At 40.0% G+C, this 16,360-nt stretch overlaps 1 protein-coding gene across 1 annotated transcript in view; it reads right to left on the reverse strand.

The window, feature by feature from the left end:
* Positions 1 to 369: 369 nt before the first annotated feature.
* The window catches only part of LOC131067011 (uncharacterized), a 51,423-nt gene continuing 35,432 nt past the window's right edge, over positions 370 to 16,360 (reverse strand). The window contains exons 3-6 of the mRNA XM_058001930.2: positions 1,676 to 1,844; positions 1,317 to 1,415; positions 870 to 952; positions 370 to 642 (exon numbers count right to left, since the gene is read on the reverse strand). Of these exons, the coding sequence (XP_057857913.1) occupies positions 522 to 642; positions 870 to 952; positions 1,317 to 1,415; positions 1,676 to 1,844 (472 nt within the window). The 3' untranslated portion in view covers positions 370 to 521. The remainder of the gene's footprint in view (positions 643 to 869; positions 953 to 1,316; positions 1,416 to 1,675; positions 1,845 to 16,360) is intronic.

The raw sequence follows: 16,360 nt of genomic DNA on the forward strand, positions 1-16,360 counted from the left end.
GTACTTGTGGACAAATGTCCCAATAGTTGTACACAAATGTCCAAGTAGTGGTGCACAAATGGGCCAATAATGGATCAAAAAAGCTAAAAATGATCAGCTATTGGTACATGTGAAACTTATTAATGAACTTTTCATTATCATTTTTCTGTCTCCTTTAATTTAGTAATTGAGGGGTTGGGTGCACAAGGAGTGATTGGTTATTGGAATGCGATCCACTACTGGTGCCCTTCCCCTAATCTAATGCGAGTAACAACAGATATCTCTATAACAGATCCATTAGGTATTCCAGTAAAAATGATTCCGTATATTTCTTCATGGAGTTTTGTACCCTACGAAGAATGTCTTTGTGATATGTTTGTGTCTTTCACGTGCATGAATGTTGTATTTTTGTTCATTGAGATATATTTTCCTACATAAAGTTTAAAAAATCTGTATTTTTTGTTCAGAATAATTCATAGTTGTATTCTGATACATGAAGATATTTGCTTATGAATGAAAAGAATTTGGACGATCTATTACATTCATCTATGGTGCTCATCGGCGACTTCAACATATGGTAGTGGTGGACGCAATGCAAGGTACAATGCAGGTCCAAGATATGGAATCAATGTCAGTGGCAGTAACCAAGAACCTTTGTTTAACCTGTCAAACAGGAAGAACTAATATTAAATAAAAACTATCTACAAATAATTGCGCCTGGTAGCACCAAAAGAAGTTGAATTTGACATAGACATGCCTATGAATCTATCAAGAATACATGCAAGCAATCTATAAACATTGAACAAAGCTCAAGTTCCTAATGTTTAAATATCAATCTGCATATGAACAATACAACAAAGATGCACGTAATAGGTACGAAGAATGCTTACCAGTTCCGATATGTCATGTCATTGTAGACCCAAAAGGGGCAAAGTGATGATAGTGTCAAAAAATCAATACATGTAGCATGAATCTGCGAATAATTATGGACTGGTTTGGTAAGCACAAAAGACTTCAAAGGAAAGCCTACACTAAGTAAACGCGATGAATGAAATTTCCAGCTAATTGAGCAAATTACAGGACAGATGTAAGATGCATCTATCTATCTATCTCTTTCTCACTATTTATATATAAAGATACATCTTACAAGACTAGATGCAAAGCAATATCTATTTTAAAATTTGACAAGCATCGTGTTAAAGGATATAAGCTTTCTTTCCAGATTCAAAGCAACTGATCCAAGTTAACCTTGTCCAGTTATGCCCATACAAGACAAGCTCTCATTTATGAATGCCCAGCATTTGGTAGTAGAAATAACAGCAAGGAGAAAAACATACAAACTTGCTTTCTCTAAAATACTGATAAAACTCCTTCCATGCATCTCCTCCTGCCACTCCAGCGTTTATGGTCACGAAAACTCCACCAAAAATCAATGCCTGTGTACGTGCAGTTAAGTATACATTCATTCACAATGTCCAGACCAAAGGAAATTTAGGACAAGTAAATTGGAAGTTTAAGAGGACTCCAAAAATACTGTCAAGAAAAACAGATCCTAGATGACTTTCATCTCACATCCATACAATGCAACAGGTTTTATATTAGTTCCAATGATTTGTGTTCAATTTTAAACAAAATGAAATAAACAATTGTTTAAGTATTATTAGAGGCAAACTGGCAGATCTTCTAAGCATATTACCACTGCAGTTATTTTGGAGTCAAGAAAGTTCAGTGGCCAGCGCTCACATTCTGACTTTTCCACTGCAGGAGCTGGTGGCTGCCACAGTACGAAATATGGTATAAGAGCATATGCACCCCCAAAGCATGACAGTACAAGGAATGGCCAGGCAGGAACTTTACTCTTGGAACTGCATTCTCAAATCATTTAAAACAGAAGTTCAAATATCAGCTTAGCATGTAAATCAAGATTTTTTTATAGTTTTGCTTTTGCTTCGATAGGATACAGAATATACTAATAACCATCCAAATTTCATCAGATTCAGTTCTTTTCAATAAATGTTGAATTACCCACACACACGGAGATTTAAATTTTTTTTCTTGAGTGTCTTATATTACCTTGTTTAAAAACAATTTACCTCATATATCTCATAATCACAGCATCTGTAAACCTTGGAGCACCTTATTGTTTAACAAAATGCATTTCAATATTTACTGAAATAAAAATACATCTAGAGTTAACACATAGGCGACGTAAACTTTAACATCAGATTTATTTGAAGGTTTGCAAAAACATTATTCATCCACCAAAATGGTCTACATGAAAAAATATTCCTCTTGGAATGAAATAATTACTAGTGTAAAAACTAGCATGAGCTCAAGTCAACTTGACGATTCTGACTCTTATAGACTAATTTTACTCAATTTCTGCAAAAAGTCCCAAAGAGATGTCCAGCATGAAAAGTGCTGGATATTACTACTTGAGGTTTCAAAAAAACATGTTCATTTGGATAAAATTTTAGCTGGGATAAGCACAGCATGAGCGATTCTATTAAAGAAAATGAAGAAAAGATCCCATATCCAAGAAATTGATTAGAAGTGGAATATTGTTCTACGAAGATTTTGTCTGCTAGCTGCTACTAGATACTAAACAAATGATTAGTGTTGACCAATTAAATATTTGGTGATTTTAGGCATTATAGGCCCAGAAAGGCTCTGGGAGGACAAGCCTTGTGTCCTGCAGGATTATTTTCATACTTGTATACCTACCCCTATTCTCGACTTGAGGTATTGGAGATTTGTTGCAGCTGGGTAAATCACCACTGGTTTCTGTATCTTATCTTTAGTTGGTAATTTGAGTTTTGTCTCCTCTTCCGTTGGAGAGAGGTTACATTTTCTTTTTTCCTAGTATATAAACCAGAGGGTTTCACCAATAATTTATTAGAAACAATTTAGAGTTTGGCTTCAGTGTACTCAGAAAGAATAGCTAAGTTCAAGCTTGGTTATCATGTTTGAAATGTTCAATAGTTTTGAGAGGGCAAGTTACCCAAATTCTAGGAATTTCAGATAAGTTAGGTTGGTTTGGTACATAGTTTGAAATTTAGGAAACAAATAGATATGTCTATTATGAAGAAGAAGATTCTAAAACTAGATCAGCAAGATAATTTAAAATAGTAAATTGAGATATTCTGGCAGCGTTTGAATGTGAAGGTCTCTGACAGTCAAGTGTGGAGCTGGGTGCATAGTTTCCTGCTCCCTGAGTGGTCTCTTTCAGCATTAGTGTGAGATATGCCTTCTTCAGTGCATGCAGCTCTACAGGAATCAGCTTCTATAGGTGATGTCCGTGTGTTGAATAGGGAAGTTTTGGCAATTTATCGTTAGCTAATGGATTTGCAATCTTTCAGTTTAGATTTATGCTCCATTTTGCAACATCTCTTGGTTACCCACCCTAAGAGTGCCCAAGACGGTACGGTGTACATCATTTGGCTCAGCATAAGGAGGTGAGTGTTTAACTTTCCTTAACCGGCTGATTATGGTTCTCCAGCTTCTAAAAGTAAAAACATTTGGTTGGCGTGAGATCGTCAGATGGCTTCATCCCCTTAAGGCTGTGGTGGTTTAGATTATAGCAGCAAAAATCTTTTAGGGAATGAATTGGTGAATCATACAATTTAAATTTTTTCAAAAATTGGGATTTATTTCAAAAAATGCAAAAAAAGAAGAAAATCTGCTGTTTCTAAATTTCAGGGTATTCTAATAGCATACAGATATAGAGAGCAAATAAAATTGAGATTTTGGCCCATGAGTTGTGGAACATAGATTTTCTCACTTATGTTCATAACACTAATTACATCACATTGCATTGGAATTGTGGCAAATGCAATAAAAATATAAAGTTCATAAATGGGGATGTATAAGATGGCAACCATATAATATTATAATCTTCCCATTATTAACTGATAAGATTGTTTTTTAACTGGTATGGATCTATGAACAGGAAAAACTTATTTCACATCGATTCTTAAAGTCTCCTATAGGTTATCAACTGGTGATACTGCTTTTTTGTGAGTAAAGTATTTATTTAGACTCTACACATTTGGTACTTTTGTGTTTTTTTTTTGAGTAAAGTATCTAGTATATTAAGGTTTAATTACAAACCAAAATAGATTCGGAAAATTTAATCCTAAGTTTATAGTGAAACTTGCTGTAACCACCACAGATTCTGAACTTAGGAGCCAAAGTCTTAAACAGTAGTCGTTGAAACTTGATGTCATTGTTTCCAAACAAATGCAGACAAGGCAAAATATGTTTGAACAAATTAAAAAAAAAACATAAGTGTTAAAACCTATGTTGCCAATTCAGGTTCAGGTTCAGGAATGGGTTCAAAGTTTAGGGAAGCCATATGACAATTCTTTCCCTAGTTCATAGAATCTTTGTTTTTTGATCTTATAATTTTTAAAAGGGTGATTCCTTAATCAGAACTGGTACAAACCTCTTGAATCAGAGTTTCTTACAAACATATATGTAATGATAGATCAATCTCTATCTCGATCTTGGCAGGGATACTAGTAATGATAACCATTAGATTCCTGTTGTTCTTAATCCTTAGACCAATATGCTAGCTATTCAAGAGACAGGAGGCTGAAAGCCCATTTTGTTCATCCATGGCAGAAACACAGAACACAGGTTTATCCAATTCGTCTGTTGTTTCTGTGAAACCTTGTAATGTAGAGTAAAAGCTTAAAACCCTATCCTGACAAAAAAATGCCTGTCGAAATAAAAAATCAACTAAAAATAGTCAAAATTTGCAAAAACATGCAACTGCATGCAGTTTCTATGATTTTTTCACCAATTTTTTAGGGTAATGTGGGAAAAAATCAATAAAAGAATGTTGACATTTCTTTATTTTAAAAAACATGATTTTTGAGGGGGAAAAATGCAAAACCTAGCAAATCACAATTTCTACATTTCATCAAATTTTCACAATTTTTGCTTCTAGGGTTTAGATGGCTGGGGTGTCTCATCCCTGCCATAGATGGTTGCTTGTTCTCTTGCTTGGCTTCAGTGGGCTTAGTCCCCTTTTGTATTAGCATATTATTTATTTTTATTGGCTTTTCCTATGGGTAGAATCCCTCTGTAAATTATCAAAAAATAAAGTAAATGGAGATACTCTCCATTGTTCCTTTGTTCTCAAATCATAGCTTGGCCATGCAATCCATATGATATACCTATGTAACTCTTTTCACACCTAATGGGAAAATAAAATTATATGTTATGAAGGCAATTTGGCCAAAGTTTTCAACAAAAAATACCAGGTTTACATCTTTGTGCAACATAGGCTAAATTTTATATGTGCATGGACAAGATATTACAAATAAGATCTTGCATGAAACCAATTGTTCCCATGCAAATGAAATCTTGCATTTGTAGAGTGAGTTGAGGCTTTGTTTATGTCATTCTATTCTTTTCTACTTATGGCTCAATGTCTCTAAGTGTAAACATTTTGTTCCTTAGATTACTGGTCTCTAACTTGATAGGGTTTGGTGATAATCACTAGCAAAGGTTTTTCTGATATTGTCCTAATTTTCATCATATGGAATGCAGATCTACAATACATAAGGACCATTCCTTTTCCATGCAGGCTATCCTTCTTTGTGCCATCCTACATTGTTGACATATTCCAACACCTATGTCATCAAGCATCACTATGCATCTGTTGGTCGAAAATTTTGTACACCTGAAAACATGTGCAAAATTGTGGTTTCAGCCACATTGTGTGAGTATAAAACTCACACTAATTTAGGGAAGGCTCCCCCTCTACTACTACTAACACTAATATAATTTGGGGGGGATGACATCTTATTCTCTTTCTTTAGAACAGACGATATTCTTTCTCTTATTTCAGAAAAGAAGTTACAGCAACAACAGTAAATATAGAAATGGAACTTTTTGTAGGATTTTTATAACATAAAGGGAAGCAAAGTTTCCATGAAAGCACAAAGACTTCCGTCACTTCCCTGGGATGGGAATATAGAAATGAAAGCACAAAGACTTCAGCACTCCTACTGTCCTATGAACCTCCTCAAAATGATAACAGTGTACAACACACAGCAGCTCAAAGTTTGTCTATATGATGCACTTCACCTTACATGCACAAGTCTTAAAAATAAAAGTAACACAAAGTCTACAAGTTATCTCCTTACTTGAGCTATCTACAGTAGCTTCAAGCATGATAAACAGCTCAAAGTCTGCAAGATTGAATTTAAATCCCTCTTAAACAATAGAACAACAATCACAATCAATTCCAAAAAATGTCGTCACATAACAGCTTGAATTGGCACAAAGTCTCAACACAACTTGCCTCTTTTAATGAAAGCAATTTGATTTACATCTAAGCTCAAAGTCTTATAGTGCACATACAAACTGGTAGAATTTTGTTGCATTGCCAAAGATAAAAATTACATAAAGCACCTCGTCTATATATAGGAGAGGGTTTGAGAGCAAAATGTGGGAGAAGTCTAACCAACTAAGACTTATTCCACCACTAACTAGCTAATTATGACTTATTCAAATTATAGTCCTACTGACTTTCGACTTATTCAAATTATAGTCCTACTGACTTACGACTTGTAATTTGTTTACATGCAATTACAGGTTATAAGAATGCAAGTGATATGATCTCCTACAATTACAATTTCGGACATTACATGTAATTTGTCAAAATGAAATTACAAATGCATTAATTGAAACTAAGTGACCAAAGACATGACTTTATTTACATCATCCTCTGTTTGATCTGTTTTGCCCCTGAGGGGTGTGTGTGCATTTAGTGCATAACAGAACAGGAATATAGAAATGGTAGCAGTACACAAGGATGCAAGTGAGAAGAACTCATATGTCTGTATTCATTGATTCCACAATACCAATACATTCAAAGCATAGTTTCCCTTTTGCTTCTCACATATATCGAAATAGAAGCCGAAGTACATATATAGGGTTGTCCGGTGCCAACTGCTGACAACTGTCACATAACCACTGACCCTTAACACACGTAACATTCTAATTACAATATGTCATAATTACCCGACAACATCGTCCCCCCAAAAAATTAAGGTCGTCTCCTGACGACATAAAAACAAAGTGGGAAATGACACTAAGACAAAACATGAAAAATCAAAGCTGAGGGGGTACAGAGGGCATCCTTGATGAAGAAGGGGCCGGTGGTGCTGTTGCTGCCAATTGCTCCCTTAGCTGGTGAACCTGTTGTGTCTGATATTGGAGATCTTGCTCAGCTACCAACTGCCTCTCCCTGGATCTCTTCACCATAAAAACTGCTTCCATAAGCTCCTTTTGCTTCCCATCCAACTCCTCTAAGGTAGATGTGAGAAGGGTCTCAAGGGCTGCCCGTTCTGCCACCTTGTGTGCACGCCCTGCTATCTCCTGGGCCAATTCCGTCTTGGCATAGACCAACTCCTCCTCTAGCTAGTCGCCCAGGCCCTCTGCTGTGCCAACTCCATCTCCATCCTATGCAGGCGAGTGGCTAGCTCCTCTCGAGCTGTGATGGCCGCCACCCGCTCTGTCTCTGCTACCGAGGCACCATGCTGGGTATGTCTGAGCTAGTAGTACCCGTCCCAGAAGGCTTGCTCTACTTGCTGTAGCGGCAAGTGTACTCCACTGACCCCAGCTATCTCCTCACTCCTCCAATCCGCCAACATCTCGGTCGTCTCCACACCAGGCCAACCCCTGGCCTCAAAACATCTCCCAAACTCCTCGGCACACCCTCTTGTGGCAAAGGAGAGGAGACCCTCAACGACAGGTTGCCCAAGAGCCTGAATAGAGGCTGCCAATCTCCGTGCACTGGCCTCAACCTTCGTTGTCATCCTCTGCATACTGGCTCCCATATCTGCCAAAAATATCTCTATGCCCTCTGGTTGGCTCTCAGTAGCGGCCCGCATCTGTTGTTGCATCTTTGTCATCTCCTCAAACCCAATGGTGTCCTACAAGAAGTACATCGCCAACTCTTGTTGTCCCGACTCCTAATGAGAACTACCCTCATCTAGGTCCACAATCTCAGGAAAAGGACGTGGCTGGGATGAGGCAGGCGAGGGTCCTAATGGTGGCATAGGAGGCATCTCATAGCGACCCAGCCACACATCCATGGTGGCATCATCCTCTCGGGTCACCGTGCCCTCTGTTGCCGTGACCTCCGTATGTACAGGTTCCCTCCGTACAGTAGACCCAATACAGGGAGGTTCGCTGGGAACCAATGATACTGCTGGAACTCCCTCTGTCGAAACTGTTGTGGTAACCTGTTGTGACGTATTTACACATCGCCCCATTGCAAATGGGGACCCCTACTTTTTGCTTTCTAGGGTTTGTTTTCTAGGTCTTTTAGGGTTTTGTCTGTTAGCCTTTGCAGGATGAGTGTTGTTGAGGGGATCGTTGGATTACAGGCTTTGCTTGAGCCAGGGTGAGTCCACGGGGCCCCAGAAATAGGGTTTCTTTGAGAGTCTTCCTTAGGGCCTGGTTTTGCTCTTGTTGCTAATTGTGTCTTGCTTTGTGAGTGGGTATCATTCTTGAAAGTCCGAGCTAGGTCGAGTTGGTGAGTGATGAAGTCTGAAATGTCATCCTGACCTTCAAATGCCCTGAAATTTGGCTAAGTCTGGAATGTCCTGATCTTGAAATTTGGCTAAGTTTGGAATGTCCTGATCCTGAAATTTGGCTAAGTCTGGAATGTCTTGATCCTAAAATTTCGCTAAGTTTGGAAAACTGAAGAATCCTCCAAAACTAGATTTTGCAATATAACTCCTGGAGGTCCGAAACCACTCTCAAACATCCTGAAAGTATTTATGGAATATAACTTAAAGTATAAGAATATACTTAAATGTTATATTCCATAAAATGATCCTAACGGAGAGTCCAAAATGTCAAATTCCGCTCCTGACCCTTCCAAAGGGTCCAAAGCGAATTTCGCTCCTGACCCTTCCAAAGGGTCCAGAGCGAAATTCTCCATAAGACATTTTAGTTTGACCCAAACTTAGAACCAACTCATTCCTAGGCATCTTTGAGGGCAAAACACTTGTTTGGATGAAAAAATGTGAAAATGAAGTCAGGATTTTGGCCAAGATTAGGAATTTCGCTCCTGACCCTTCCAAAGGGTCCAAAGCAAAAATCAACCTAGGACTCAAATCTTGCCTTATTTGACCAAATTTTGATTTGCAAGGCATTTTGAAGTGAAAAGCGGACATGTTTGGACTTTGGAAATGTTTGAAAACCTTGAAAAAATGATGGATTCTAGCCTGGATGAAGATTTCGCTCCTGAAGGCGAAAATCTTTATGGGAGACATTTCTTGCTCAATTTGGTCAGATTGGAGTATCAAAGGCATGATGAAAGGTGGAAAGAGCATGTTGAAACCCTTAGGCATGTTTGGAAATGAAGAAAATGAAGGATTCTGCCCAGGAAAGGCAATTTTGCTCCTGACCCTTCCAGAGGGTCCAGGGCGAAAATCTAAAAAACCCCTATTTTACCTTGCAAGAACAAGCCAAACTTGGGTGGAGTGAATGAGGAGGACCATTGCCTAGCTTTGAGTGAAAGATTCAACAAAAGTTGATGAAGGAGTAAGCTTAAGGAGGAAAAATCGCTCTTGACCCTTCTAGAGGGTCCAGGGCGAAAAACCCTAAGATCACCTTTTTCCTCCTAATTTGAATGAAACTAAGCCTGAAGTTTAATGGAAGAGCCTATTTGGAATGCCTTGAAGAAGTTTTGGACCTTCGAAAGTGAGAATTTTGAGCCCAATTGTAAATTTCGCTCCTAACCCTTCCAGAGGATCTAGAGCAAAATTACCTAAAATGCAACTTTTCCTTCAAAGTTTTGATGAGCTAACCCAGTGATGGAAGGAAATGGACCCTGGAGATCGCCTTGGAGGAGTTTAATGATCAAGCTAAGGTGAATTTTGGCCTAAAATGAAAAAATCGCTCCTGACCCTTCTAGAAGGCCCAGGGCGAAATCCACATTTTCACTTAATTTCCTCATGTGAAATACCAAAATTTGAAATGCAAGACTTTAATTAGGTATGAACTCAACTTCCAAGAGATTTTGGAGTCAAGGAATGGGATATTCGGGACCAAATTGAAAAAATCGCTCCTGACCCTTCCAGAGGGTCCAGGGCGAAATCATCAGGAAGCTTCATTAAGCCTCAATCAAACCTTGATATTCCCCAATTTGCACTAAATTACCCAAATTCAAGACATTTGGGAGGTTGAATTAAATTCACATGAATTAAGGCATTTACAATTTAATTAATTAATTTCTAGGCCTTGAAATAATTGAAAAAAAATCCACCTTTGAGCTTTGGAATTAATTTAAAAATTAAAAAAATTATGCTTGAGCACTCAAAATCATTATTGTGCCTTTACAAACAAGTCGGCCATCTTTTGAGAGGTATTTTATTTTATTTTTTGCCCTATTTGCCAAGTCGGCCTTGAGGGAAATTAGGGTGAGCGCCCTATATAAAGGAGTGTTGTTTCAAATTTCAAATCATTCATTCATTCCTTCTAAGTGCGATTTTGAGGAGTAGATTGAGGAGCAAAATCCAGCAGATTGGAGGCGAATTTTTGCTAAGTGTTGGAGGCTAAAGAAGGTGAAGCTCTTTTGAAGGCTAATGGAGGCGTAATTCATCCAAAGGAAGACCACAATTCAACCCTTGTCCAGCAAAATCCAGTCTTCTTTCTTCATTTTCCAAGGTTTTATAGTTAAGCATTCAAGGGAAGGTATGAAGAATCATTTTGAAGTTCTTATTCAAGGCTTGTTTTGATTTTCATAGCAATTTAAAAAAAAAAAAAAGGGGTCTAAGTCTTGAGAATTTGATTTCATTCATAATTAATTGAAAAATGAAGAATTCTGGATTTATCATGACATTTTCAAATTAATATCTTGAATCTTTCCCTTGAAAAGTCTTAATTTCTATGCTTTAAGGTATGATGCTCAAGGACTAACTTTAATCTTTTGTGTAGGCATCAAATGGCGACCCTCGGAGTCGGAAGATCAACTACTTGGCAGACCCTCATCAAAGAAGATCAAGTCAGGACAAGGACGATCTCCTCCAGTCCAGCATCATTAAGGACGACCTTCTCCATCTATCTTCCAGTCCAGCATTTGAAGGAAGGCGTCACCAAATTGGCATCACACAAGTGATTGACAAGGTGGCATCCCAATCATCACTTCTCCATCCGGATTGGTCCACCTCAGCATGTCCAGATTCAATGTACCTGACTCATTAAAGATGGCACAAACTTCGATGTACCTACCCCGGCTATCCATTGGTTGAATATTCCAAAGAAGACATTTGTCCAAATAATGCAATTATTTCATTGGTCAGAATTAAGTTTGTTGTAACAAACCCTAATTAGGGTTTCATTGTAGAATCTTGGCCATTGATCTCAAATTGATCTTAGCCATTGAATTGTATTGGGGGCACTATATAAGCCCTGAATCCTCATTTGTAAAGGCTAATAGTTAGTGAATGGGAGTCAACAATAGTTAGTCAGTAGTTAAAAGGTGAATAGTTAGCTATAGTGAATAGTCAGTTGATAGAATAGCAATTAGAGTAGAATTGAAAGAGAAGGCAAAGATTGTTGCCAAGATGTTGTTGTAAAAGACTTGTAAAACTTCATTGAAGAAATGGTGAAATCTATGGGTCGATTCAACAATTTGCATGGTCTCTATACTTCTCAGATTTGATTTCATGTTATTAGATGAGTGGAAGAAATGTGTTTGATTGATGGTGAAATTTGTGTTTCCATACTACTAGCAGTTTGTTGATTGCAGACTTGCCTTGTGTAGTCAACTAGAATCATTCAACTTAAGCTCAACTTCAATTGTCGCTTCTTCACTGATATGCATCAGCTTGATGGTGTCTATGCCTGTAGCGATGATCTGAACATCATAAAGCTTTCCTCCGAAGATCGCACTAACCTTGTGGAGATGGTCCTACGATGTCAAAACAAGACTTAGAATTTCATCAAAGATCAATCATTGCTCCTACATTTCTTAGTATCAGAATTAGATCCTTTCCTCGCCCTCGTCCTTTTTTCCTTTTTTCCTTTTTTCAAAATCTAAGCCAGTGAAATCATGTGATTCCAGCAAAACAGACGTTTAGGTTGTCAAGTGTAAGTCCCCTTGTGATTCCAGCAAAATCACATCATACCACAGAGAGCTTATCCACACGTAGAGATCCTACATACAAAGAACCTTGAAGTCATCTCGAATGATCCTTTTTGCGACATCTTCAGCATTCAGAAACTTTATTCAAGAGAGGATAAGGTACCCTTTAGTTATTTTATTCTGTGTTCGCATGTGCATAAAAAACGCATCAACACAACCCTAGAGGGTGTAGGCAATGGGGGTCGAGGTCTCAACTGCCCAAATCCTAGAATTGGTACGACTGGTATGGCTCCCACTGTCACCCTTGAAGCTAGGAGAGGTGTCAATCCTCCATCCGGAGTCAATACTACTGGTGCATACACCATTCGGCCCAAAAGACACCACACGCCCACTAGTCTCCTCTATACTAGGGGTTTTCTCTACTTTTCGGCTATCAAGGTGGAATGTGTCGTGACTCTGGTTGCTCCTAGAAGAAGTGTCCTCGAAATCTTCCCCTTCCTCTGCACTACTATCATCCTCTTCTTCTGCATCCTCATCAACTGTCTTTGTCTCCTGCTCATGTTCTGACACTACTACATGTGGTGGTCTCCTTCGTTTCCTGTTGGAATAGGCTTCCCCGCTACCTACAATGGTATCCAAGTGGGTCCAATAGAATATGGCTAGCTGTGAAGAGTCCAACGTCTCCCAAGGTTTCCAGACATGCTTCTCCGGCAATACCTATGTGCGTACAGCGTCGAGGAACAACCCTATGGCGTGAAACGGCATGTAAAAAGCCTTGTGTCGCAAGATCAAAAATTCATGAATTCTGTCAAACAAGATTGCAGCCCAGTTGTACACCATCCCATTCCTCAATCCATTCATAAGTGCAATCATGGGTACCGCTGTGTCTGATGCCCTGCTGGCTCTAGTAAGTCTGCTTTTCATAACATCTAGCAAACACTACCATTCACCTGGCACAATATATGATTTTTTTAATCCTCTCCCCTTTGGTGCCTTAATCGCTGCCCATTCCTGGTCTGAATCACTTCGACACATCAACTGTAATCTAAGCTACCGGTTCGGGTTCGGATTCAAGTATGGATTTGCGGGTTCGGCAAAAAAAAAAATTTCTTGGGTACGGGTACGAGTTCGTCCGTACATATATACATATATTAATTATAAATTTATATATATACACATATATTATATATATTTTCAATATATACAATCCATACAAAAATATTTTTTTATTGTTTTTTGACCCGTGGGCCCCATTTTTGGGAACCCACGGGCTTGGGTTCACCAGGGTCCTCCTGGGTTCGACTTGGGTTCCACCCGCGTCTTGCCCAGGTGGTCGGGTTCCCTGGACCCACAGGGAACCTGACCACCTGGGAAGGACCCGGGTGGAACCCAAGTTGAACCCAGGCCGAACCAGGACCAGGCACGAACCAGGACCCGAACCCAAGCCAAAACCACAAGAATCGGTAACTTAGACTGTAATAGTTGCTCTTTCCTTTCTGGTGACATCTTAGTGGCATTCTTGTCCACTTTCTTTCCCTCATCTGGTATGCCAAAGACCCTGGCAAAATCGCCGGGTGCAAATGAGACGGTCACAGTGCTCTGCTGGTAAGAAAATGTCGATGCCCTTCGTTGCGCTGTCATATGTGGCCACCATCATTCGCAGACATAATTCGAAATCCCTGATCGCAAAGATAGGCATTTGAATTGCCCAATGTACCTATGCTTTCCTGAGAGACTCCTTAAGCACATTACTATCTGGGGTCTCCAGCCACCAAGTTCTGCATACACTTCCACTTAATCCTTCAAATGTAACAATGTCAGGTGTGATTTTTATTGGCATTGGCTTCTTTTTGCCCTTTCCTGTATCTGTTGATCCTACAATTTTCACTCTAGACTGCAATACTCGCTTGCCCTTGTCCATGCCTGTCATGCTTCCTTCCGCCATTTTCCTTGACTTAGACGGTTGGTCTAACTGCTGCAAATGTTTTTGCCAGTCCAACTTCCCTAATCTTGGTTTTCCTAACTCCATTAACTGATTCCTTGGATTACCGGCAGCACCTATAATGTGGTCCTAATACCATTACTTTTCCGTTCGCAGTGATGTCCGTACACTTTGTACAGAACGCTTTATGCACGGTGTCCTCGCGACAGAATTCCACTTGTACGAATTTCAACGTACGGTCCCGTCACTCGCCTGTGCCGCCGGTGTAAGATTATATATTGCCAGATGTACGAAATTGTTGTTTGAATATGCTCACTTAGTCGTCCGTACCATTTTGCTTGGTCCGTACGGATTTTATCACAATGTTTTTTCCACTTTGCAATGTCTGTACACAAGACCATACAAAAGTTCTCCGTCTTTTCAAAAATATTCAAATTTCAAAATATTTTTTTATTTTTTATCAATTTTTTATTTTTTTCAAATAAAAGAATTACCTTTTCAAACTGGCCGGCTAGGCCCCGCCTCCAGACGAACAGGGTCATTCTGTTGCTGCCTATGGTGGTAGATTTTTAAATTTGACCCCTTTACCGTCTCCATTGGTTGGTCGTCCAATGTGGACAACTTAATTGCTCCATTCACAGCTACTTCGCAAATTTTATATGGCCCCAACCATCTGACTTTAAATTTTCCAGGCTTGATCTCATTCTGCCCATTATACTTCAGCACACACTAACCTAGACAGAACTCCATGCATCGGATGTGCTTATCATGCCAAAATTTTCGTCACTGTTGAGCGGCTTCGGTGGCCCATTGGGCCATCATCCTTCGTCCGTCCAACTTGCCCAACATGTACAGTCACTCCCGTAGGCTCTCCATATCTCCTAGCCGATTCTCAATTGCGATCCTTAGACTCGGGACCATGAACTCTCCTGGCACAATGGCCTCTTGGCCGTACATTAACTGAAAAGGTGTCTTGCCTGTTGTAACTTTGTAGGTGGTCATGTATGCCCATAGTACGGATGGCAACTTCTCTTCCCAATCTTCCTATTCAACTCCGCAAGACTTATAGATCACAAACACGAATATTTTATTAGTGGCCTCAGCCTACCAGTTGGCCCTTGGGTAGTACGAGCTTGACAAGGAATGAAAAATCTTGAATTCCGTCGTGAGCCGCTTGACTACATGGTTCACAAAGTGCCCACCGCGGTCACTCGTCAGTTGGATTGGGATGTCGTACCTTGTGATGATCTGTTCATAAATGAACTTGCTTGTACTCAAAGCTGAGTTATCGGCAATGCTCGTGCCTCAGCTCACTTGCTAAGGTATTTTGTTGCCACCACAATGTAACGACATCTCCATGTTCTGCTGGTCTTCAAGGGTCCAAAGAAATCCAGACCCCAGCATTCAAACAACTCCTGGGCATGGGATGGATTGAGGGGCATAAAGTCCTGCTTCAATGGTTTTCCTGCCCTCTGGCAAGTATCACAACCCACCACCCATTCACGTGCATCATTATACAGGGTGGGCCACCATAGTCCGACCAGCAATACTTTGCGTGCGGTGGTGTTTGGAACCATGTGGCCTCCTGCGGGCCCTTCGTGTGCTTCTCGAAGCACTTCCGGAATCTCTTCTTCCATCACACACCTTCTGAGGACTTGGTCGAGTCCCATTTTATACAGCAACCCATTAATTAGCTGGAATGTCCTATTTGTCAAGACCAACTTCCTTCTCTCACTTGGTAACATCTCGGCTGGGAACCGAGAGGTGGACAAGTATTACCCAATGTTTGCATACCACGAAGGTAGTGCCGCAATTTGGAACAAATGTGCATTAGGAAAGTCATCATTGACTCCCTCCGGTGGCTCTCTCTGATCAGCGATCACATGGCTCTTGCCTGGCCATACAATTATTGTGAATGTGAACTCTTGAAGGAGCAGTAGCCACCTGCTTATTCTGCCAACGCCTGGTAATCCACATAGAAAGTGAAAGGTGTCGCCAGCAAGTAGTGCCGAAATTTTTGTACAACATAGACCATTCTGAGGGCTTCCCTCTCGGTGGTACTAAAATTCTTCTCGGCTTTCGACAGCAAATGACTGGCAAAATAGATGGGATGGTCCAACCCATGTCCCCCTTCCTGTGCTAGCGTAGCCCCAATGGCATAGTTCGAGGCATCCACATCTACATGGAATTTTCGGTCCCAGTTTGGATAGGCCAGAATGGGTGCGGCCACTAGTCTCCTCTTGAGTTCCTCAAATGCTTCCCCCTGTGACGGTCCCATATGTACGGTTCACCCTTCCTTGTCAGTTTGTCCAATGGGAATGAAA

The sequence above is a fragment of the Cryptomeria japonica genome, chromosome 3 (genome assembly GCF_030272615.1).
Source record: "Cryptomeria japonica chromosome 3, Sugi_1.0, whole genome shotgun sequence".
In the NCBI taxonomy this organism is placed as follows: Eukaryota; Viridiplantae; Streptophyta; class Pinopsida; order Cupressales; family Cupressaceae; genus Cryptomeria; species Cryptomeria japonica.